We start from the raw sequence: 27,664 nt of genomic DNA on the forward strand, positions 1-27,664 counted from the left end.
GCCCCTTCGCGGGCGGAGACTGCGGGAGGCGGAGGGGGGAGCTTCAGGACCACGGAGGAGTGCACAGCGACGGGTGCGGAGGGCAAAGCGGGGAGATTCCCTTACAGAGGATCGGTGCCGACCGGCACTCACCAGCCCGAGAGGCTTGTCTGCTCACCCGCCGGAGCGGGCGGGGCTGCGAGCCAAGGCTCGGGTTTCGGTTTCCAACGAGCGCAGTGAGAGGACTGGGGTTGGCGGCTTGAACATAGCCTGAAGGGGTTAGTGCACCACGGCTAGCCGGGAGGGAGTCCGGGGAAAAGTCTGCACCTGCCGAAGAGGCAAGAGACCTTTTCTTCCCTCTTTATTTCCTGGTGCGCGAGGAGAGGGGTTTAAGAGTGCTGCTTAAAGGAACTCCAGAGACGGGCGCGAGCCGTGGATAAAAGCGCGAACCCCAGAGACGGGCGCGAGCCGCGGCTAAAAGCGCGAACCCGAGAGACGGGTGCGAGCCGCGGCTAAAAGCGCGAACCCCAGAGACGGGCGGGAGACGCTAAGGCTGCTACCACAGCCACCAAGGGGCCTGTGTGCGAGCTCAGGTCACTCTCCACACCCCTCTTCCACCGAGCCTGTGCAGCCCGCCACTGCCAGGTTCCTGGGATACAGGGACAACTTCCCCGGGAGAACGCTCGGCGGGCCTCAGGCTGGAGCAACGTCACGCCGCCTCTGCCGCCGAAGGCCCGCCCCGTACGCAGTGCCCCTCCCCCCTGCCCCCCCTCCCCCGGCCTGAGTGAGCCGGAGCCCCTGAATCAGAGGCTCCTTTAACCCCGTCCTGTCTGAGCAAAAAACAGACGCCCTCCAGCGACCTACACGCAGAGGCAGGGCCAAATCCAAAGCTGAGCTCCTGTGAGCTGTGAGAACAAAGAAGAGAAAGGGAAATCTCTCCCAGCAGCCTCAGAAGCAGCAGATTAAAGCTCCACAATCAACTTGATATACCCTGCATCTGTGGAATACCTGAATGGACAAGGAATGATCCCAAATTGAAGAGGTGGACTTTAGGAGGGAGATCTATGGTTTTTTTCCCTTTTCCTCTTTTTGTGAATGTGTACGTGTATGCTTCTGTGTGAGATCTTGTCTGTATAGTCTTGCTTGCACCATTTGTCCTAGGGCTCTATCCGTCCATGTTTTTTTTTATTTTTAATTTTTTTCTTAATAATTTTAATTGTAATAACTTTATTATATTTTACCTTCATTCTTTCTTTCTTTCTTTCCTTCCTTCCTTCCCTCCTTTAGACAACGAATCACCCCAAATTGAGGAGGTGGTCTCTGAGAGCAAGATTTATGATTTTTCCCCCTTTACCTCTTTTTGTGAGGGTGTATGTGTATGCTTCTGTGTAAGATATTCTCTGTATAGCTTTGCTTCCAACATTTGTCCTACGGTTCTATCCGTCCCTTTTTTTTTCTAAATATTTTTTAATTCAATAACTATATTATACTTTATTTTATTTTTACTGTATCTTCTTTCTGTCTTTTTTCCTTCTTTTCCTCCCTCCTTCCTTGCTTCCTCCCTCCCTTCCTTTCTTTCCTTCTTTGCGTCTTCCTTCCTTCCTTTCCTTCTTTCTTTCCTCATACTTCTACTAATTCTATCTACTTTTTCTCCCTTTTATTCTGAGCCGTGTGGATGAAAGGCTCTTGATGCTCCAGTCAGGAGTCAGGGCTCTGCCTCTGAGGTAGGAGAGCCAACTTCAGGACACTGGTCAACAAGAGACCTCCCAGCTCCACATAATATTAAACGGCAGAAATCTCCCAGAGACCTCCATCTTAACACCAGCACCCAGCTTCACTCAACGACCAGCAAGCCACAGTGCTGGACAACCTATGCCAAACAACTAGCAAAACAGGAACACAACCCCACCCATTAGCAGAGAAGCTGCCTAAAATCATAATAAGGCCACAGACACCCCAAAACACACCACCAGACGTGAACCTGCCCACCAGAGAGACAAGATCCAGTCTCATCCAGCACAACACAGGCACTAGTCCCCTCCACCAGAAAGCCTACACAACCCACTGAAACAACCTTAGCCACTGGAGACAGACATCAAAAACAACGGGAACTACGAACCTGCAGCCGGCAAAAAGGAGACCCCAAACACAGTAAGATAAGCAAAATGAGAAGACAGAAAAACACACAGCAGATGAAGGAGCAAGATAAAAATGCACCAGACCTAACAAATGAAGAGGAAATAGGCAGTCTACCTGAAAACGAATTCAGAATAATGATAGTAAGGATGATCCGAAATCTTGGAAATAGTATGGACAAAATGCAAGAATCAGTTAACAAGGACCAAGAAGAAATAAAGATGAAACGAGCAACAATGAACAACGCAATAAATGAAATTAAAAGTACTGTAGATGGGATCAATAGCAGAATAACTGAGGCAGAAGAACGGATAAGTGACCTGGAAGATAAAATAGTGGAAATAACTACTGCAGAGCAGAATAAAGAAAAAGAATGAAAAGAACTGAGGAGACTCTCAGAGACCTCTGGGACAACATTAAATGCACCAACATTCAAATTATAGGGGTTCCAGAAGAAGAAGAGAAAAAGAAAGGGACTGAGAAAATATTTGAAGAGATTATAGTTGAAAACTTCCCTAATATGGGAAAGGAAATAGTTAATCAAGTCCAGGAAGCACAGAGAGTCCCATACAGGATAAATACAAGGAGAAATACGCCAAGACACATATTAATCAAACTGTCAAAAATTAAATACAAAGAAAGCATATTAAAAGCAGCAAGGGAAAAACAACAAATAACACACAAGGGAATCCCCATAAGGTTAACAGCTGATCTCTCAGCAGAAACCCTGCAAGCCAGAAAGGAGTGGCAGGACATACTGAAAGTGATGAAGGAGAAAAACGTGCAACCATGACTACTCTACCCAGCAAGGATCTCATTCAGATTTGATGGAGAAATTAAAACCTTTACAGACAAGCAAAAGCTGAGAGTTCAGCACCACCAAACCAGCTTTACAACAAATGCTAAAGGAACTTCTCTAGACAAGAAACACAAGAGAAGGAAAAGACCTATAATAACGAACACAAAACAATTTAGAAAATGGGAATAGGAACATACATATCAATAATTACTATAAATGTAAATGGACTAAATGCTCCCACCAAAACACACAGATTGGCTGAATGGATACAAAAACAAGACCCATATATGCTGTCTACAAGAGACCCACTTCAGACCTAGAGACACATACAGACTGAAAGTGAGGGGATGGAAAAAGATATTCCATGCAAATGGAACCCAAACGAAAGCTGGAGTAGCAATTCTCATATCAGACAAAATAGACTTTAAAATAAGGACTATTAAAAGAGACAAAGAAGGACACTACATAATGATCAAGGGATCGATTCAAGAAGAAGATATAACAATTGTAAATATTTATGCACCCAACGTAAGAGAACCTCAATACATAAGGCAAATACTAACAGTCATAAAAGGGGAGATCGACAGTAACACATTCATAGTAGGGGACTTTAACACCCCACTTTCACCAATGGACAGATCATCCAAAATGAAAATAAATAAGGAAACACAAGCTTTAAATGATACATTAAACAAGATGGACTTAATTGATATTTATAGGACACTCCATCCAAAAACAACAGAATACACATTTTTCTCAAGTGCTCATGGAACATTCTCCAGGATAGATCATATCTTGGGTCACAAATCAAGCCTTGGTAAATTTAAGAAAATTGAAATTGTATCAAGTATCTTTTCTGACCACAACGCCATGAGACTAGATATCAATTACAGGAAAAGATCTGTAAAAAATACAAACACATGGAGGCTAAACCATACACTACTTACTAATGAAGTGATCACTGAAGAAATCAAAGAGGAAATTAAAAAATACCTAGAAACAAATGACAATGGAGACACAACGACCCAAAACCTATGGGATGCAGCAAAAGCAGTTCTAAGGGGGAAGTTTATAGCAATACAAGCCCACCTTAAGAAGCAGGAAACATCTCGAATAAACAACCTAACCTTGCACCTCAAGCAATTAGAGAAAGAAGAACAAAAAAACCCCAAAGCTAGCAGAAGGAAAGAAATCATAAAAATCAGATCAGAAATAAATGAAAAAGAAATGAAGGAAACGATAGCAAAGATCAATAAAACTAAAGGCTGATTCTTTGAGAAGATAAACAAAATAGATAAACCACTAGCCAGACTCATCAAGAAAAAAAGGGAGAAGACTCAAATCAATAGAATTAGAAATGAAAAAGGAGAAGTAACAACTGACACTACAGAAATAAAAAAAATCATGAGAGATTACTACAAGCAACTCTATGCCAATAAAATGGACAATCTGGAAGAAATGAACAAATTCTTAGAAATGCACAACTGCCAAGACTGAATCAGGAAGAAATAGAAAATATGAACAGACTAATCACAAGCACTGAAATTGAAACTGTGATTAAAAATCTTCCAACAAACAAAAGCCCAGGACCAGAGGGCTTCACAGGTGAATTCTATCAAACGTACAGAGAAGAGCTAACACCTATCCTTCTCAAACTCTTCCAAAATATAGCAGAGGGAGGAACACTCCCAAATTCCTTCTACGAGGCCACCATCACCTTGATACCAAAACCAGACAAGGATGTCACAAACAAAGAAAACTACAGGACAATATCACTGATGAACATAGATACAAAAATTCTCAACAAAATACTAGCAAACAGAATCCAACAGCACATTAAAAGGATCATACACCATGATCAAGTGGGGTTTATTCCAGGAATGCAAGGATTCTTCAATATATGCAAATCTATCAATGTGATAAACCATATTAACAAATTGAAGGAGAAAAACCATATGATCATCTCAAGAGATGCAGAGAAAGCTTTCGACAAAATTCAACACCCATTTATAATAAAAACCCTGCAGAAAGTAGGCATAGAGGGAACTTTCCTCAACATAATAAAGGCCATATATGACAAGCCCACGGCAAACATCCTCAATGGTGAAAAACTGAAAGTATTTCCACTAAGATCAGGAACAAGACAAGGTTGCCCACTCTCACCACTCTTATTCAACATAGTTTTGGAAGTTTTAGCCACAGCAATCAGAGAAGAAAAGGAAATAAAAGGAATCCAAATCGGAAAAGAAGAAGTAAAGCTGTCACTGTTTGCAGATCACATGATACTATAAATAGAGAATCCTAAAGATGCTACCAGAAAACTACTAGAGCTAATCAATGAATTTGATAAAGAAGCAGGATACAAAATTAATGCACAGAAATCTCTGGCATTCCTATATACTAATGATGAAAAATCTGAAAGTGAAATCAAGAAAACACTCCCATTTACCACTGCAACAAAAAGAATAAAATATCTAAGAATAAACCTACCTAAGGAGACAAAAGACCTGTATGCAGAAAATTATAAGACACTGATAAAAGAAATTAAAGATGATACAAATAGATGGAGAGATATACCATGTTCTTGGATGGGAAGAATCAACATTGTGAAAATGACTCTACTACCCAAAGCAATCTACAGATTCAACTGGCTACTACCAGACTACCAGACTACTACTACCAGACTACCACTGGCATTTTTCACAGAACTAGAACAAAAAATTTCACAATTTGTATGGAAACACAAAAGACCCCAAATAGCCAAAGCAATCTTGAGAACAAAAAAAGGAGCTGGAGGAATCAGGCTCCCTGACTTCAGACTATACTACAAAGCTACAGTAATCAAGACAGTATGGTACTGGCACAAAAACAGAAAGATAGATCAATGGAACAGGATAGAAAGCCCAGAGATAAACCCACGCACATATGGACACCTTATCTTTGATAAAGATGGCAGGAAAGTACAGTGGAGAAAGGACAGCCTCTTCAATAAATGGTGCTGGGAAAACTGGACAGGTACATGTAAAAGTATGAGATTAGATCACTCCCTAACACCAGACACAAAAATAAGCTCAAAATGGATTAAAGACCTAAATGTAAGGCCAGAAACTATCAAACTCTTAGAGGAAAACATAGGCAGAACACTCTATGACATACATCACAGCAAGATCCTCTTTGCCCCACCTCCTAGAGAAATGGAAATAAAAACAAAAATAAACAAATGGGGCCTATTGAAACTTCAAAGCTTTTGCACAGCAAAGGAAACCATAAACAAGACCAAAAGACAACCCTGAGAATAGGAGAAAATATTTGCAAATGAAGCAACTGACAAAGGATTAATCTCCAAAATTTACAAGCAGCTCATGCAGCTCAATAACAAAAAAACAAACAACCCAACCCCAAAATGGGCAGAAGACCTAAATAGAGATTTCTCGAAAGAAGATATACAGAATGCCAACAAACACATGAAAGAATGCTCAACATCATTAATCATTAGAGAAATGCAAATCAAAACTACAATGAGATAGCATCTCACACCAGTCAGAATGGCCATCATCAAAAAATCTACAAACAATAAATGCTGGAGAGGGTGTGGAGAAAAGGGAACACTCTTGCACTGCTGGTGGGAATGTGAATTGGTTCAGCCACTATGGAGAACAGTATGGAGGTTCCTTAAAAAACTACAAATAGAATTACCATATGACCCAGCAATCCCACTACTGGGCATATACCCTGAGAAAACCAAAATTCAAAAAGTGTCATGTACCAAAATGTTCATTGCAGCTCTATTTACAATAGCCTGGAGATGGAAACAACCTAAGTGCCCATCATCGGATGAATGGATAAAGAAGATGTGGCACATATATACAATGGAATATTACTCAGCCTTAAAAAGAAACGAAATTGAGCTATTTGTAATGAGATGGATAGACCTAGAGTCTGTCATACAGAGTGAAGTAAGTCAGAAAGAAAAAGACAAATACCATATGGTAACACATATATATGGAATTTAAGAAAAAATAATGTTATGAAGAACCTAGGGGTAAGACAGGAATAAAGACAGAGACCTACTGGAGTACGGACTTGAGGATATGGGGAGGGGGAAGGTTGAGCTTTGACAGGGAGAGAGAGAGTCATGGACATATACACACTAACAAACGTAGTAAGGTAGCTAGTGGAAAGCAGCGCATGGCACAGCGATATTAGCTCGGTGCTTTGTGACAGCCTGGAGGGGTGGGATAGGGAGAGTAGGAGGGAGGGAGACGCAAGAGGGAAGAGATATGGGAACATATGTATATGTATAACTGATTCACTTTGTTATAAAGCAGAAACTAACACACCATTGTAAAGCAATTATACCCCAGTAAAGATGTTAAAGAAAAAAAAAAAAAAAAAAGATAAGAGCTGAAAACTTCCCTAACCTGGGAAAGGAAACAACTCAAGGTTCAAGAAGCACAGAGAATCCCAAAGAGGATGAAATTAAGACAAATTAGAATTAAAATGGCAGAAATTAAAGATAACAAGAAAATATTAAAAGCAGCAAAGGAACAGGAACAAGTTACTTACAAGGGAACTCGCATAAAGGTATGAGCTGACTTTTCAGCAGAAACTCTGCAGGCCAGAAGGGAGTGGCACAATATATTTAAAGACATGAAAGGGAAAACGTACAACCAAGAATACTCTACCTAGCAAGGCTACCATTCAGATTTGAAGGAAAGATCAGAAGTGTCAGAGACAAGGAAAAGCTAAAGAGTACAGCACAACAAAGCCAGCTTTATAATAAACGTTAAAGAGAATTCTCTAAGCGGAAAAGAAAAGGTCACACTAGAAACATGAAAATTACATATGGAAAAGGCTCATTGGTAAAGGCAATGTACAGTAAAGATAGTAAATTAACAATGTATAAAGCTAGTAGGAAGTTTAAAAGACAAAGAAGTACAATCATGAATATCCACAATGAATAGTTAAGGAATACACACAAAAAAGATGTAAAATATGATGTCAATAACAGTAAATGAGGGGGAGGGAGTAAAATGCAAGAGTGTTAAAATGCCTTCAAACATAAGAGATCAGCAACTTAAAATAATCATGAATATATATAGATTGCTCTATATAAACTTCATAGTAACCAAAAACCAAAAATCTATCACAGATACACAAAAAAGAAAAGGGATTCCAATCAAAACACTAAAGATAGTCATCAAATCACGAGGAAAGAGAGCAAAAGAAGAGGAAAGAAACCAAAAACATGTGAAAAACAACCCCAAAAGAATTACCAAAATGGCTATAAGTATACACCTATCACTAAATGGATAAATGATCCAATCAAAAAACACAGAGTGGATGAATGGATACAAAAACAAGACCCACATATATGCTGCCTACAAAAGACTCATTTCAGATGTGAAGACACACAGACTGAAAGTGAGTGTATGGAAAAAGGTATTCTATGCAAATGGAAATATAAAGAAAAACAGGGTAGCAATATCTGTATCAGACAAAATACATTTTAAAATAAGGTCGCTACAAGAGACAAAGAACATTACATAATGATAAAGGGATCAATCCAGGTAGAAGATATATAATTATAAATATAGGTGCACCTAACATAGAGCGAACCTAAATACATAAAACAAATATTAACAGACATAAAAGTAGAAACTGACTATAATTCAATAATAGCAGGGGATTTTAACCCCCACTTACACCAATGGACAGATCATCCAGACAGAGAATAAATGAGGAAACACTGGCTTTAAACAACACATTACACTTGATGAACTCCACAGATATATACAGAACATTCCATTCAAAAGCAGCAAAATACACATTCTTTTCAAGTGCACATGGAACATTCTCCAGGATAGATCCCATGCTAGGCCAGAAAACAAGTCTCAGTAAATTTAAGATGACTGAAATCATATCAAGTATCTTTTCTGACCACAATGCTATGACACTAGATATCAAATACATGGAAAAAACCTGCAAAACACAAACACATGAAAGCTAAACAATATGCTATTAAACTACAAACGGGTTACTGAGGAAATCAAAGTGATTTCAAAAAATACCTGGAGACAAATGAAAATGAAAATACAACAATCCAAAATCTATGGGACACAATGAAAGCAATTCTAAGAGGGAAGTTTATAGCAATACAAGCTTACTTCAGGAAACAAGAAAACTCTTAAGTAAACAACCTAACCTTATGACTAAAAGAACTAGAAAAACAAGAGCAAACAAAACTCAGATTTAGGAGGAAAGTAAAATCATACAGATCAGAGCAGAAATTAATGAAATAGACACTAAAAAACAACAGAAACGATCAATGAAACTAAGAACTGGTTCTTTGAAAAGATAAACAAAATTGATAAACCTTCAGCCAGACTCACCAGGAAAAAAATAGAGAGGGCCCAAATTAATAAAACCAGAAATGAAAATGGAGAAGCTACAATTGACACAACAGAAATAAAAAAAGATCATGAGACTACTATGAACAACTACATGCCAATTAAATAGAAAATTAGAAGAAATGGACAAATTCCTAGAAATGTACAATCTCTTAGGACTGAACCAGAAAGAAACAGAAAATATGAACAGACCAATTACCAGTAATGAAACTGAATCAGTAATTTAAAAATAAAAAACAAAAGCTCCCAACAAACAAAAGCTACACTATATGGATTCACAGGTGAATTCTACCAAAACATTTACAGAAGATTTAGTATCTGTTTTTCTCAAAACTATTCCCAAAAATCACAGAGGAAGGAACATTTCCAAACTCATCCTAAAAGGCCAGAATCATCCTGATACCAAAACTAGACAAAGATATCACAAAAACAGTAAGTTACAGAACAGTATCACTGATGATAATAGATGCAAAAGTCCTCAACAAAACATTAGAAAACCAAATCCAACAGTATATCAAAAGGATCATATACCATGATCAAGTGAGATTTAACCCAGGGATGCAAGGATTTTTCAATATCTGCAAATCAATCAATGTGATACACCACATTAGCAAACTGAAGAATAAAAACCATATGATCATCTCAATAGATGCAGAGAAAGCTTTTGACAATATTCAACACTGATTTATGATAAAAACTCTAGAAAGTGGGTATAGAAGGAACATATCTCAACATAATAAAGGTCATATATGACAAGCCCACAGCTAACATCATACTCAATGGTGAAAGCTGAAAGTATTTCCTCTAAAATCAGAAACAAGACAAGGATGCCCACTGTTGCCACTTTTTTCAATATAGTATTGGAAGTCCTAGCCACAGCAATCAGACAAGAAAAATAAATAAAAGGAATTCTAATTGGAAAAGAAGTAAAATTGTCACTGTTTGCAGATGACATGATACTATACATAGGAAATCTTAAAGATGCTACCAGAAAACTATGAGAGCTCATCAATGAATTCAGTAAAGTTGCAGGATACAAAATTAATATACAAAAATCAGTGGCATTGATATACACTAAATACAAACTATCAGAAAGTGAAATTAAGAAAACAATCCCATTTACATTCACATCAAAATTAATATAATACCTAGGAATAAATCTAACTAAGGAGGTAAAAACCTGTACTCAGAAAACTGTAAAACAATGACAAACGAAACTGAAGACAACACAGATGGAGAGATATATACCATGCTCATGGACTGGAAGAAGTAGTATTGTTAAAATGACTGTACTACCCAAGGCAATTTGCAGATTTAGTGCAATCCCTAGAAAGATACCAATGGCATTTTTCATAAAACTAGAACAAAGAATTCTAAAATCTGTAGGGAAACACTAAAGATCCTATATGGCAAAACAATCTTGAGAAAGAAGAACAAAGTTGAAGGTATCATGCTTCTTGGTTTCAAACTATACTACAAAGCTACAGTCACCAAAACAGTGTAGGACTGGCACAAAAACATAAACATAGATCAAAGGAACAGAACAGAGAACCCAGAAATGAACCCACACTCATATGGGGAATTAACCTATGACAAGGTAGGTAAGAATATAAATGGGGAAAAGACATACTCTTCAATAATTGGCATTAGAAAAGCTGGACAGCTAAATGCAAAAGAATCAAACTGGACTACTTTCTCACAGCACACACAAAAATTAATTCTTAATAGTCAAAAGGTGAAAACAATCCAAATTTCCATCAACAGATGAAGGAATTTTTTTAAGTGATATATACATACAATGGAATGCTATTTGGCTTTAACAAGAAATGAAATTCTGATACATGCTACAACATGGACAAACCCTGAAAACATTATGCTAAGTGAAATAATTCAGACACGAAAAGACAAACCTTGTACGATTCCACTTATATGAGGTACCTAGAAAAGGCAAATTCGTGGAGATAAAAATAGAATAAATAGGATAGATAGAATAGAATACATAAAAATAGAATACAAGATACAGAAGTGGAAAGGGGAGTTACTGTTTTATAGTTACAGTACTTCTGTTTGGAATGATGAAAAAGTTCCGAAAATGAATAGTGGTGATGGTTGCACAATACTATGAATGTACTTAATATCACTGAATCATACATTTAAAAATGGTTACACTATTAAATTTAATGTCATGTATATTTTACCATATAAAAAATAAATGGGATCTGAACTAAAGAATGTCAAATAAATTACTTTCCTGGTGTTTCCACCCAGAAGTGATGTTTAGATAAACAAAAACTGTTATGTTAAGCACCTTGGACTGGATTCAAGCCTACATCTTTTAGAAAATGACCAAACTAAACCAAAATTCATTTTATTCAGTTCCATGTAAAAGCAAAATATCATTTCTATCATTTTATGACACCCAAATTTCAAATCTTTAGAGAAAGTCACAGAAAAATATACATGATTTCACACTCTTGGATTAGCCTTTCAATCCAACGCCAATTTCACCTCATATCAATGAAGAGTCTATGAAATGGAAATGGCTACCATGAGAACTGAAACAACCAAAGGAAGCTGCAATGAGTTACAATTTCAATATTCCTTACCTACTTCTAGTTATGCCTTTAAAAAATATATGACATTTAATCTCTCAAGATTATTATTACAGTTTACTGAAAATAAAATGGATTTAGGTTCTAGTGTGTATTAAGGAACTATGTGTTTTGTATTTTAAAAATTACTTCCAACAGGAAACATAGCAAGTCTTAAATGTCATAAATTCAGAAAAGATAAAACTATCAATAGAAACACAGGCATATTTTATTAGACAATAAAATCATCTTGTTTTCTTACAATTTAAGGTAAGACCCTAATTACTTTGAGTCTTTCTCACTCTTCCTATTCTTCTCTAGTACCTTCCATTTTCTCCTCTCCAGTCCATTTTTGATGCACTATCAGTACAAAAAGGAAAAAATTACTGCCCATGGTTCCAATAAAATTGAGGAAAGATGTACACAGATCTCATGAAGATGTGCCTAACTTTACATTGCCAAGGAAACACTGACGTCTTGGAGTTTAAATGTAAGAGTTTATATTTAAAGAATGCTGGAGTTAACAGAATGCATTTTAAGAAAAAGTAAAGAACACACCACTTACCCCCAAATACCAATAAGTGATACATGCAAATTGTATGAAGACAATTAAATTTAGGCAATAATCAAGAATTATCCATTAACTTGAGTCATTTGAAGGGCAGTGCTGTTTAATGAAAAAAGCTGGACTAGGAGTCAAAAGTTGAGGTTACTAGTTGGTTTTTGTACCATGATTTGATTAATATGGAAACTCAGAAAAGATGCTTAGCGTTGTATAAGTCATTTAGTTCTCTTAGAGTCTTAGTTTCCTCATCAGTAAAATGTGGACGGTTAAGCAAGATTAGTAAAATCCCTTCCTATAGTTGAATATTCTTTAGTTCTATGATTTCAAAGGAAGAAATTTCCAGAAAGAAGTTAACTGTATACTTACTAGTTTCTAAGAAATCATAATACACCATCATCTATACTCTAAGATATATATATGTGTGTGTATATATATATATATATACACACACACACACACACACACATACATATATACAGTATGATAACAGATGTACAAACTTTTCTTTGTCAGGATATATTTTATTGTTTCCTTTTATCAATAATTATGTAGTAAATATTCAGAAAAAAAATTTAAATACAGAAAGGATTAAAACCAACAGCCATAATTCCCCTATCCAAATACAAAAATATAATCAAGGTTATACTTGGCATACCTTTCTTCACCTAGTTATAAGAAAGAGATGCTATTAAAGATTTAATGGTAAAATACAACTGGAAAGAAAATGAGCATACCTGAATTTCAGAATTACAAAAAAGGATGGACATAATAAATAATACAACAATAAAAATAATACAGCAGGGTAGAACTGAGTACTGACCAGTAGTATCAGAGTTGCTGTCCAACCTAAAATAATTTCTGACTTCCTAGTTTAGGTTAGGACACCTGGTGCTGATCTCAAAAGACTTTCTGCTTGTATTTCACAATAATTTGCACATCCGTAATTACTAAATTTATTTTTCATAATTATTTATTGAATGCATTCTCCTCACTAGCCTTCAAACTCCTTAAAGGCAAGGATCATGTCTTCTTTATGTGCCAATGTACCCCAAGAACACCTCACACATTGAATGTGATTATTTAATATGTGTTGACTGAATAAACAAATAAACAGGATCTTGATCTATATCAACTATTCCTGACTGTTTACCTCTACCAGGGCCTTATAAGATCCACTTTCCTAATTAAGGAAAGCACCCAAATTCAAAGACAACTGCCATGAAAATATATATCATTTAGATATCCTAGACCACAGATTGACAAACCATGAGCCACAGGCCAAATCAGGACAGCCACCTATTTTTGTAAATAAAGTGCTGTTGGAATATAGCCATACCCATTCATTTACATATTGCCTACAACTGCTCTTTTGGCACAATAGCAGAGCTGGTAGTTGCAAGAGAAAACTGAAAATATTTACTATCTCGCCCTTTACAGAAAAAGTTTGCCAACCTCTATCCTAGATTAATGCCTTTCAACTAATGAAAGAAACACAGGGTAATGAGCTTTTGTGATCTCTTCATGAAAATATTTAACACTTTTGAACTCTACACCAATGATACTACTATCTCTAAAAATGCAATAACAGGTATGTTAATTCATAAACTTTTAAGAATGAAGGGATTAAGCACAATATTAAGAGAAATGGTCAATACTCCCAATACTTTGCTTTTATAAGCTTTTAGTATTACTTCAAATTTTTGTTGAGATGATTTACAAAACAAATTGCTACTATGCTATGGTTAATTATTAGCCATGAAGAACAAAAGCTCACAATGTCAAATCAGCATTTCTATAGTAACTTGTGAGTCCTTTAGCTCTACTGCATATAGGTAGGGACTGGCATTACTCTACATATTTTTAAAAAAGTTTATCTTTTTCTGTGAGAAATTACCTAATATGATTCAAGTCAACTTTCTTCCTTCTGCTATCATATACAAATCAATCTTCAGCCAAAAAAAAAAAAAAAAAAACATGAAAAACTTAAAACAATTGATAAAACAAATGGGATGGTACTTATTGTACTTCCTTAGCTGCTACAACCAAATTAACAGCTTCATTAAATAATAAAAAGAAAACAATTTGTTTGAATAAAAACTACACCCTTGTAAAAATTTTAACTACTGCAAATTCAACAGTACATAAATTAGGTCAATGTTTTTTTTCAAAATCTGGATTTTACGTGTGTGTATCAGTTGCACACTCAAAAGTGTGCCCAGTTTGTAGATTTACTTACTGCTATGAGATCTGGCTGATTTCTGCTAAAAATTATTAGGTAATATCTAAATCGTATTTTTAAAACAGTAAGCATTTATTTATAAATAGTGTGAAAAATGTACAGAAGGTAGGGAAAAAGAACAGTTATTGAGTGCCTACTGTCTATGCTAGGAATACTTCTTATGAATCCATTTAATAATGATTTCATGTGACTATTTAATCCAAAACATGTCATTTTATAAAACTGGGATATTATTTTGTATGTCAAAATTTTCTGTTGTAAATAATATAAACTTGGAACAGAACTTTTAAGGGTCAAATATCACTAATAAGTGTTCTCTAGCTTTATTGAGATGATAATTGACATCTAACACTGTGTAAATTTAAGGTGTATAATGTGGTGATTTGATACTTACAAATTGCAAAATGTATTTACCACAATAAAGTGAGTTAACACATCCGTCACCTTAACATAATTCCTGTTTTGTTATTGTTGTTGTTAAAGTGAGAACATTAAAGCTCTACTCTCATAGCAACTTTCAAGAATACAATACAGGGTTTCCCTGGTGGCGCAGTGGTTGGGAATCCTCCTGCCAATGCAGGGGACATGGGTTCGAGCCCTGGTCTGGGAGGATCCCACATGCCGCGGAGCAACTGGGCCTGTGAGCCACAACTGCTGGGCCTGCGCTCTGGAGCCCATGAGCCACAACTACCAGAGCCCACAAGCCACAACTACTGAAGCCTGTGTGCCTGGAGCCCGTGCTGCACAACAAGAGAAGCCCCCGCACTGCAAGGAAGAGTGGCCCCAGCTCGCTGCAACTGGAGAAGGCCCACGCGCAGCAACGAAGACCCAATGCAGCCAAAAATAATAAATAAATAAAATAAATAAATTTATTTAAAAAAAAAGAATACAATACAGTATTGTTAACCAAAGATACCATGCTGTACATTAGATTCCTGGACCTTATTCATCTTATAACTGAAAGATTTTACCTTTGACCAACATTTTCCTCCACCCCTCATCACTTGGCAACCACCATTCTACTTTTTATTTCTAGGAGTTTGATGTTTTTAGATTCCACACGCATGTGAGATCATACAAATTGTCTTTCTCTGTCTGACTTATTTCAGTTAGCATAATGCCTTCAAGGTTCACCCACACTGGTGCAAATGGCAGGATCTTCTCTTCTTTTTTTCTTTTTTTAATGTCTAATATTCTTGTGTGTGTGTGTGTGTGTGTGTGTGTGTGTGTGTATCTCACATTTTCTTTATCCATTCATCCATCAATGGACACTTAGCATGTTTCCAAGTCACGGTTTTGGTGAATAATGCTGCAATGAACATCGGGGTGCAAGTGTCTTTAAGATAGTGACTTCATCTTCTTTGGCTATATACCCAGAAGTGGAATTACTGAATCATATGGTAATTCTATTTTTAATTTTTTGAGGACCATCCATACTATTTTCCACAATGGCTGTACCAATTTACATTCACACTAACAATGCACCAGGGTTCCTTCTTTTCTCCACATCCTCATCAGCATTTGTTGTTTCTTCACTTTTTGATAACATGATTCAAACAAGTGTAAGCTATCTCATTGTGGTTTTTGATTTGCATTTCACTGAAGATTAGTGACATTGAGCATCTTTACATGTATTTGTTGGACATCTGCATGTCCTCTTTAGAAAACTTTGCCTATTAAAGTCTTCTGTCCATTTGAAATCAGGTTTTTTTTTTGCTATTTAGTTATATATGAGTTATATTGAGGGGTTTTTTTTGCTATTATTTTGGACATTAACCCCTTATCAGAGAAATGGTTTGCAGATTTTTTTTTTTTTTTTTTTGGTGGTATGCGGGCCTCTCACTATTGTGGCCTCTCCCGTTGCGGAGCACAGGCTCCGGATGCTCTGGCTCAGTGGCCATGGCTCACGGGTCCAGCCGCTCCACGGCATGTGGGATCTTCCCGGACCGGGGCATGAACTCGTGTCCCCTGCATCGGCAGGCGGACTCTCAACCACTGCGCCACCAGGGAAGCCCGTTTGCAGATATTTTATCCCATTCTGTAGGTTGCTTTTTCATACACTTTTTAGTTTGATGTAGTCCCACTTGTCAATTTTTGGTTTTGTTCCTTGTGTTTTTGGTGTCATATCCAAAAAAAAGTCATTGCCCAGACCAATGTCATGGCATTTTCCGCCCTACGTTTTCTCCTAAGAATTTTAGTTTTAGGTCTTACATTTAAGTCTTTAATCTATTTTAAGTTAATTTTTGTGAGAAGTGTTAAGAAAGATGTTCAATTTCATTATTTTGCATGTGAATATCCAGTTTTCCAAACACCCTTTATTGAAAAAATTATCCTTTCCTCATTAAGTATTCTTGGCTCCATTGTCAAATACTAGTTGACCATACATACATGCAGAGGTTTATTTCTAGGTGCTCAATTCTGTTCCAATGGTCTATGTGTCTGTTTTTATGCCAGTACCATACTGTTTTGATTAATACAGCTTTGTAATATAGTTTGAAATCAGGAAGTGTAATGCCTCTAAGCTTTCTTCTCTCTCAAGATTTCTTTGGCTATTTGGAATCTTTTGCTGCTCCATAGAAACTTGAGAATTTTTACTTTTTCTGTAAAAAATGACAATGGAATTTTGATAGAGACTGAACTGAATGTATAGATGGTTTTGGTTAGTATGGAAATTTTTATAGTATTAACTCTTCTGTCCATGTACACAGGATATCTTTTCATTTATTTCTGTCTTCAATTTCTTTCCCCAATATATTATAGCTTTCAGTATACAGATTTTTCACCTCCTTGATTAAATTTATTCCTAAGTATTTTATTGTTCTTCATGCTACTGTAATGGGATTGTTTTATTTCTTTTTCAGATAGGTCATTCCTAGTGTATACAAATGTAATTGACTTTGGTGTGTTGATTTTGTATCCTGAGATTTTACTGAATCATTTATTAGTTCTAACAGTTTTTGGTAGATTCTTTAAGATTTTCTATATAGAAAATCATATCAGCAAAGAAAATTTTACTTCTTCCTTCTCAATGTGGATTCCTTTTATTTCTTTTTCTTGCCTAACTGTTCTGGCTAGCACATCCACTACTATCCTGAATAGGAGTGGTGAAAGCGGATACCCTTGTCTCATTTTTAATCTTAGAGTGAATGCTTCCAACTTTTCACTGTTAAGTATTATATTAGCTGTGGATTTCACATATATGATCTTTATTGTGTTGAGGTATGTTCCATCTATATTCAATTTCTTGAAAGTTTTTATCATGAAAGGATGTTGAATTTTTAAAACTTTTTTTCTGATAGCTTGTTATTAGTGTACAGAAATGCAACTAATTTTTGTATATTGATTTTGTATCCTGAAACTTTACTGAATTCGTTGATTAGTTCTAACAGTTTTTTGATGGAATAAGAAAAATCAGTTTTCTATATATAATATCATGTCGCTTGCAAATAGAGACAATCTTACCTCCCTTTCCTTTTTGGTCCTTGGCTTTTCTTTGGTGGGAAGTTTCTGATTATTGAAAACAAATTTCCTTACTTATTACTGATCTGTTCAGATTTTCTTTTTCTTCATGATTCAGACATGGTAGGTTGTATCTTTCTAGGAATTCATCCATAACACCTAAGTTGTCCAATTTGTTAGCATATAATTGTTCATGGTAGTCTCTTATGATCTTTGCATTTCTGTGGTATCAGTTGTAATATCTCCTCTTTCATTTATTTTATTTCAGTCCTCTCTTTGTAAGTCTAGCTAAAGGTTTGTCAATTTTATCTTTTCAAAAACCCAACTCTTAGTTTTGTTGATCTTTTCTGTTGTGCTTATATTTCCTAGTTCATTTATTTCTGTTCTAATCTTTGTTTATCTTCTTCCTTCTGCTAACTTTAGGCTTAGCTTATTCTTTTTTTTTTTTTTTTTTTTTTAGCTCCTTAAGGTATAAAGTTAGGTTGTTTATTTGTTACCTTCTTTTCTTCTAAATGTAGGCGTTTATCATTATAAACTTAGCGTCTTAGCACTGCTTTGTTGCATTCCATAAGTTTTGGTATGTTGCATTTCGATTTTCATTTTTTAATATATTTTTTATTTCCCTTTTGATTTCATCTTTGGCCTATTGTTTGTTCAGGAGTGTGTTATTTAATTAAGGCTTATTTTGTGACCTAACATATAATCTATCCTGGAGAATGTTCCATGTGAACTTGAGAAGAAATGTCCTTGTATAATAATAAAGGACTCAACTCATCAAGAGGAAATGCTAATTGTTAACATATATGCACCCAACTTCCTAGCACCTAAATATTGGGTTGGCCAAAAAGTTTGTTTGGGTTTTCTGTACAAGCTTACAGAAAAACCCGAACAAACTTTTTGGCCAACCCAATATATTAACCAAATACAGATCTGGAGAGAGTGATAGAAAATAACACAGTAATACTAGAAGACTTCAATATCCCGCTTTCATCAATGGTCAGATCATCTAAATGGAAAGGCAATAAAGAAACACTGGGCTAGAACTAAACTTTAGGCCAGATGGACCTTACAGATATGTACAGAACATTTCACCCAACAGCAACACAGAAGAATTCTTTTTCTTTGACTTTAGAGTTTTATAATATTGTTATCTTGGAGAAGACTGTTTCAGGTTGAAACTTTGAGGTAACCTATTAGCTTCATGAACTTGGATGTTTAACTCTCTCCCTAAGTTAGGGAAGTTCTCAGCCATTATTTCTTTAATTAAGCTTTCTACCTCTTTCTCTGTCTCTTCTCCTTTGGGACTCCAATGATGCACAGATTGTTTTTGTTAGTGGTGTACCGTAAGACCCACGGGCTTTCTTCATTCCTTTTCATTCTTTTCCTTTTTGCTTCTCTGACTGGATAATTTCAAATGATCTGTCTTCAAGCTCTTCTGCTTGGTCTAGTCGGTTGTTGAAGATCTCTACTGAATTATTTGGTTCAGTCACTATATTCTTCAGCTCCAAAATTTGCTGGGTTCTTTTTTGTTTTCTATTTCTTAGTTGAACTTTCTATTTTGTTCTTATATTGTTTTCCTGATATTGTTAAATTGCTTATCCAGTTCTCTTACAGCTCTCTGAGCATCTTTAGAGAAATTATTTTGAATTCTTTGCCAGATATTTCCTGTATCTCCTTTTTGGGGAAGCCACTTACTGGAGATTTACTATATTCCTTTGGTGGAGTCTCTTTCACTGATTCTTCATGATCACTGTAGCCTTGCACAGATATCTGAGCAACTGAAGAAGCAGGTACCTCTTCCAGACTTTATGGAATGACTTTACTAAGGGAAAATGTTCACCTGTGGGTGGGGCAAGGGCATGTGGTGGCACTGGGTTCAGGGGAGTACAGTGCCTTGTCAGCTCAAGTCACTGGGGTCTGCAGCATCAAAAACTGTGTGGTCCTTGGTAGGTACTGCAGGGGGTCCACAAATGCTGTAAGGGCTGTTGGGGTCTTCAGCAGCTAGGGACCAGGGCAAGTAGCAGTAGTGGCTGGAGCCAGAGGTGTAAAGACACTCAGATGCAGGAGCCAGCTGCAGGTGCTTGTATAGTGAATGGCAGAGGCTGGTTGCAATCACACATATAGTGGTGGGGGCCAGGGTAGGCAGCAAAGGCCAGAGTATACTATGGGTGCACTGACAGCTGTGGGAGTCCCAACCATCAGCATTCACTATCATGGCTATTGGGTCTTGCCACAGGCACATGGAAGTGGAGGTGTGCCTGTGCACAGCTAGTGGGGCTAGCTGCAGGTGAGCACAGTGATATAGGCCAGTGACAGAAAAGAGAGACTGATCCAGGCCCAGAAGTACCTGCAGGGACCCTAGGTGTTGGCATGCTCTTCTGTAGCTACACAGTCTCCCCCAGGGCATGCACATGGCAGTGGAGGCTGGGGAAAGGTGTCAGGTTGGCAGTGTGCAAGTACACATCTGGAAGGGCTAGCCCTGAGCACACACATGGTCGTGGGCGTCAGCCATAGCGGTCTAGGCTGGCATGTTGTACTCCTGCAGCTGCAGAGGCCTAGGCTGGCTGCAAGGGCAGTTCTCAGGCTCCAGGAGGTGGGTAGGGAACAGGAAGGGACTCGGTCAGCTGGCATCAGCAAATGAAAATACCTATGTGGTGGAAGCTGGTGAAATCTGCAAGTGTTTCACAGCAGCTGTGTTGGCCATTAGTTTCTTCAGTGGCAAATGTTTTGACTGTCTACAGAGTAAATCACTGGGAAACATGATCACTCCTGCCTAGTATGCTCTGATTTTCTTCCTTGTTCCTAGCTTCTCTATATATCTCAGCTTTTCTGATCTCTAGGCAGGGTGAAACTGAGTGGTACCTTCATGTGGTGCCACAAAACACTGGGGAAAGCTGGTCACTCACCCACTCTTCTTTTCCCTGCAAGGGGAACTCTTTTCACCTGGGGAAATCTCTCTTGGCATTGAGCAATACCAGCTTGGGCGACAGGATGATCCGCAAAGAGATGCAGTCTTCCTTCCCTTTTTGTGCAGTCATTCTCAAGTTTTTTGTTCCACTACGTTGCTGAAGTTTCTTAAGTAGACTCTAGAGCTCTCCCAGATCTGTTTTCACTCACGGATAGCTACCTAACCGTTGATCTTTCGGGGTGACAGAGGGTGGGGTCTCTTACTCAGCCATTTTGGTGACATCCCACTGTATCTTTTATAATGTTCTAGCTTAGTAAACTTAAATTTTAAAAAGTTAAAGACTCAAAATGTTCCCAGAAACCGATCAAATATCTTCAATCACAATTACTGCCAAATCAATTAATAAGTAAAACCAATCATTTACAATACAAATACTAAAAGACCTCTAATATACAAATGAAACAAAAGAAAAAATATTATAAATTTGTATTCTCAAAGCAATAACCAATAGTGGTGAAATATGCAAAACACAGAACAAGTCATGATTATTGTCTCATAATTCAATAAAACTAAGCCTCTTGAAACATGTTATAAGGAAAATACACAAACGCCCTGACATGTTTTATTTTAAATTTATAACCATAAACCTTAGATGGACCTTCGGCACTGCCTGAGATTCCTACTTTATTTCATTCACTGGTTTTCTCAAAAACCATTTCACACTTTCTTCTCAAACCTCTAATACCCCTTCTTCATCATCAATCTCAGCTGATACCTGAGTCCTTTCACTAAACTAACAGAGGCAATAAGAGGAAAACTAGGTCATTTTTCTACTACCACATTTACAGACCTACCTGTATCTGTGCCTCTCCTACTGATGGACAGTAACCAGCTCCTTTCTAAAGATATCTCTCCACTAACTATTCTCACATTCACTCTTGAACACATTATAATCAGGCTTTTCTCCTTAGAAGACCAAGGAAACCACACTTATGAAAGTCACCAGGGGAATTCCCTTGGCGGTCCAGTGGTTAGGACTTGGGGCTTTCTCTGCTGGGGACCAGGTTCAATCCCTGGTTGGGGAACAGATCCTACAAGCTGCATGGCACGGCCAAAAAAAAAAAAGTCACCAGAAACCTCCCCAATGCCAAATCAATGGTCACTTTTCCATCTTTGAAGATCTTACTCTATCTCTCAGAAACAGTTGACACAGTTATTCACAACCTCCTTCTTGTCTTCTCTGGTTTCTGAAACACTACACCCTAAGTTTTCCTTCTGGCTTTTCCTCACTGGCTGTACTTTCTCAATCTCATTTGTTGAATCTATTTTGTCTTCTTTCAGACAGTGCTCAGCTCAGTCTTCAGACTCTCCTCATTAATCACTTCTTAACTCCCATGGCTTTAAGTACATTTAAATGTTAACAGCATCTAAGTCTATATGGGAGAACCAACATATACCCAGAGATCCATGGGCAGTCACTCCACACTACCACATGAATGGCTAATGGGCATACTTCACATGTCCATAAACAGTATTCTTCATCTCCCATCTCCTGAAAAATTGTCCCACGGCAAAGTTTTTCTACTTCAATAAATGGCACCAGCATTGCCCCAAATCTTAATATTTCTCACCAGTTTACCACCCTAACCCAAGGCACTATCTGAATTAATTAAATACCCTCCTAAATATTCTCCCTGCTTCCACTCTTGCCTATCTACATTACCTTCTCAAAAGAGCCACCAGAAAAGTCTTTTAAAACATAAACCAGCAGTTTCCAGACTGGCATTTCAGGGCCTGAGAAATCACCACCCTATCACACCAACAAGTACAAAGCTGAACAAACTGAAAAATCGACAGCTCTTTTTAGATCCATCATGAAAGTGACTGCCCTCAAAACTGGAGAGACAGTCGGGTGGATACAAAGAATCATAATTTTTTTTTTTTTTTTTGCGGTATGTGGGCCTCTCACTGCTGTGGCCTCTCCCGCTGCGGAGCACAGGCTCCGGACGCGCAGGCTCAGCGACCATGGCTCATGGGCCTAGCCGCTCCGCGGCATGTGGGATCTTCCCAGACCAGGGCACGAACCCATGTCCCCTGCATCGGCAGGCGGACTCTCAACAACTGCGCCACCAGGGAGCCCAAGAATCATAATTTATATGTGCAGAAACCAGTGGTTCTGTGAGAACCAGTGCCAGGGTAGGAAAACCTAAACTGTAATTGATAAGTTGCAGGAGGCTCAGTGTGGACAAATTTAAGAGTTAAAAATCCTAGGGGAATCCAGTCATGGGGGCGGCCCTCAAACTTTTGTGAATTTTACCTCTTGGAGCTCTACCAGGTACTCAGACTAAAGATCAGGAAAAAAATCCCCTATGACTTTCAACAGGGGGAAGGTAAAAGGAAACATTTTGAAATATACCAGGGCATTCTGTTTTACTTAACAAGGCCTGCCCCTTAGTAGAAACTATTGTGCCAGAGTTTTACCTGCTGGGGTTTTGTCAGAGCCTAACCTACCTGAAGGAAGGGAAACATCCAACTCCATCCCCTTCTAGCCATTCTATCCCAACTAAGTGGAAAAAAAACTGAGAAGTACTGGTGAAATTCACAGTCCAGGGGCATAGGGTCACAAAGAACAGATGGATAATGTAAGCAGAGAGATGAAAATTCTAAGAAATAACCAAAACGAAATGCTAGAGATCAAAATCACTATAACAGAAATGACAAATGCCTTTGATAGATTCATTAGTGACTGGACAAGGCTGAGGAAAAAATCTCTGAGCTTGAGGATATGACAACAGAAACTTCCACAACTGAAAAGCAAAGAGAACAAAGACCAAAAAACAAACAAATAAAAAAACAACAAACAGAAGAGAATATACAAGAGCTATGAGACAACTACCAAACACAAATGAGGTCATGACACTGTCCTACTAAAAACTTTCAAATGGTTTCTCATCATTTAAAACAAAAATAAAAGCTCTACACCATGGCGTGAAAGATCCAACATGATCTGACCATTTCATCTTCTACATGTCTTTCCATTTCTCCCTCTATTCACAGTCACGTGTGATCTTGCTGTCTTTTAATGCTTGTCAAGTTTGTCTCTTCTTCAGATCCTCTGCATTTGTTGTTTCTTCTGCATGAATAGTCTTCTCCCAGATATTCACAGACCACTCCCTCACTTTGTTCAGAAGTTTGCTAAAATATCATCTCCAGAGAGAGGCCCTCCTTCAGCATTCTATTGAAAATAACATCTTATCTTCTTCTATTATTCCCTACAAAAATATTTTCTATTTTGTGATATATTAGTGTTATGTAATTTTTATATCATGTATTTGTTCACTTTCTGTCTCATCCACTAGAAATATAAGCTCCTCAAGAGGGCGAACTTTACTACTTTGCTACACCCAGCACCTAAAATGGTATCCAGCATAAATTAGGTGCCCAATAAACAACTTTTTAATTGATAAATTATTTATTTTTAAATTAATTTAAAAAATAAGTTTTTAATGAGGTTTTTAAATCTTATGGATAAACATGAATGGATTATGAAAAAATTATTACAACTATATTTAATTCAGACTTCCAAATAAAATGATCTTCCCCGTTTCATTTTTTTTTCAATATCTTTATTGGAGTATAATTGCTTTACATGGTGTGTTAGTTTCTGCTGTATAACAAAGTGAGTCAGCTATACGTATACATATATCCCCATATCCCCTCCCTCTTGCGTCTCCCTCCCACCCTCCCTATCCCACCCCTCTAGGTGGTCACAAACCACTGAGCTGATCTCCCTGTTCTATGCGGCTGCTTCCCATTAGCTATCTATTTTACGTTTGGTAGTGTATATATGTCCATGCCACTCTCTCACTTTGTCACAGCTTACACTTCCTCCTTCGCGTGTCCTCAAGTCCATTCTCTACATCTGCGTCTTTATTCCTATCCTGCCCCTGTTTTTCTTCAGAAATATTTTTTTTTTAGATTCCATATATATGTATTAGCATACGGTATTTGTTTTTCTCTTTCTGACTTACTTCATTCTGTAAGACAGTCTCTAGATCCATCCACCTCACTACAAATAACTCAATTTCATTTCTTATTATGGCTGAGTAACATTCCATTGTATGTATGTGCCACATCTTCTTTATCCATTCATCTGTTGATGGACACTTAGGTCGCTTCCATGTCCTGCCTATTGTAAATAGAGCTGCAGTGAACATTGTGGTACGTGACTCTTTTTGAATTATGCTTTTCTCAGGGTATATGCCCAGTAGTGGGATTGCTGGGTTATACAGTAGGTCTATTTTTAGTTTTTTAAGGAACCTCCATACTGTTCTCCATTAGTGGCTGAATCAATTTAGATTCCCACCAACAGTGCAAGAGGGTTTCCTTTTCTCCACACCTTCTCCTGCATTTATTATTTGTAGATTTTTTGATGATGGCCATTCTGACCGGTGTGACGTGATACCTCATTGTAGTTTTGATTTGCATTTCTCTAATGATTAGTGATATTGAGTATCCTTTTATGTGTTTGTTGGCAATCTGTATGTATTCTTTGGAGAAATGTCTATTTAGGTCTTCTGCCCAGTTTTGCATTGGGTTGTTTGTTTTTTTGATATTGAGCTGCGTGAGCTGCTTGTAAATTTTGGAGATTAATCCTTTGTCAGTTGCTTCATTTGCAAATATTTTCTCCCATTCTGAGGGTTGTCTTTTCGTCTTGTTTATGGTTTCCCTTGCTGTGCAAAAGCTTTTAAGTTTCATTAGGTCCCACTGCCCCATTTCTGAGAAGGAAATTTTCATAAAAATATGTTCTTCTTTCTGCAGTGAATTTCCAGACCCTAGAATATTTCTAGTATTCCCCCCAAATAAAAAGAAGTAAAATTATCCTAATGGGCTAAAGTTAAGATCCCATACAATTTTTTAATCATTTCTGTTTAACCCAAGTTTGTTTTACTCTCTGTGATATACACATACACACACTTGATACCTTGGTTACCTGTATTCTAGTTTTCATTAAGTTAATTTTTTTCACCAGGTAATATATTCACATAGTTAAAAGAAAAAGTCTAATAAGGTATACAGTAAAAAGGCTCCCTCCTGTCCTTCAGATCCCTAGGTTCAAATTCCCATCGTAAGCAAGGAAGGGTAATTTGTTCTGTCAAGTGCCAGACAGTAAACATTTTCAGTTCTGTGGGATGTACAGTCTCTGTCTCAGCTATTCAGCTCAGTTGTTATAAAGTGAAAACAGCCTTAGACTACAGGTAAACAAAGGTGCATAGCTGTATTCCAATAAAACTTTATTTGTAAATATAGGCAGTGAGCTGAATCTTTCCAGTGGGGTCAAACCCTAACTTTACATATGTCTCTTTCATAAAAAGTGTTAATGGTAATGTTTGAAGGGACTGCAATGGAAGGGTTTGCAACAAAGAATTCTATTTTGAAATAAAAAAATTCATCCTACTACCCATGAAACATTGATATACATTTAAAAACATACAAAATTTTCATATAAACAGACTTAAGATTTTTCCAAGATGCCTTCTTTATGATATATATTACTCCAAATATATATACCTTGTGGCATAATTATGAAGAACTAGTGTAACATCAAGATAAAACAGACTGGTCATCTAACTAGCAGCACATTGTCGATATTAAAGTCTGGCCCCAAACATTCCCTTAAATGGTAGATCAAATATATAGTTAACATTTTCATGGAATACATTAAAAAGTTAACCCAGAATTCTTATTTAAAAAAAATCTGAATACCATAAGTATACTCCCCAATCAAATCAATTCTAAAATGCCCATTTCCAATATGTCTTACAAAGGATTTAATTTAATAAAACAAATCATGATTATAAAGAACTAGCTGTGTCTGAAAAGTAGATCATTGTAGACTGAGTAACCAGCTTATCAAAATTCAAAGGTATCCTCGGAATACATCTTACCTTAGATGTCATTTTCATAAAATGTTTGTTTTGATTTTCTGCTGTTCCCATCTTTTCGTTCTTGACTAAGTCATTTAGGCTTAGAATATCATCATCATGAAAGTATCTGACCCTTTCTTTTTCCTCATAGGTTGAAACCTATGACAAAATGAACATTATTAGTTTAGTGAAAACATAAGTCTCTGAAGTATTTTAATGAATTATCTATAAATCTGATACTAAAAATCCCACTTTGTATCATAATCTTTCTTTCCAGTATATCCCTGTTCTGTCTGACTCCACGTGGAAAAACTTCCATTAGAATAACACTCTCTACCTCTTCTGTGCCTCTACTTTTTCCTCTTCCCCAAGGATGGAAGCATGACAGTATCTGATTTCTGAGTTTTAAGGAAAGGACAGAATTGTTTTATGCCTTCTTCTCTCCTCTATGCTCTTCCCCTCCTTGTAGTAAAAATTCCCTACCACTGTGAAGGGAAGTCACTAGTTACCCAGAGATCAAGTAAGCATATCAAGAACGAAAGTGAAGTATTAGCAAACCTACTTTAAACAGCTCTATCAGAAAAAAAGCTGATATTCTGATTCTCATCTAAATCAATTCTGGGTTTTCCTGTCAGTTGATTCCATACCTAC

The 27,664-nt window shown here is 37.2% G+C and overlaps 1 protein-coding gene across 1 annotated transcript in view; it reads right to left on the reverse strand.

Moving 5' to 3' along the window:
* CWF19L2 (CWF19 like cell cycle control factor 2) overlaps positions 1-27,664 on the reverse strand; it is a 209,204-nt gene that overhangs the window by 64,865 nt on the left and 116,675 nt on the right. The window contains exon 13 of the mRNA XM_065882107.1: positions 27,035-27,172. Within this exon, the coding sequence (XP_065738179.1) occupies positions 27,035-27,172 (138 nt within the window). The remainder of the gene's footprint in view (positions 1-27,034; positions 27,173-27,664) is intronic.

Source organism: Phocoena phocoena, chromosome 8 (assembly GCF_963924675.1).
Source record: "Phocoena phocoena chromosome 8, mPhoPho1.1, whole genome shotgun sequence".
NCBI classification, from domain to species: Eukaryota; Metazoa; Chordata; class Mammalia; order Artiodactyla; family Phocoenidae; genus Phocoena; species Phocoena phocoena.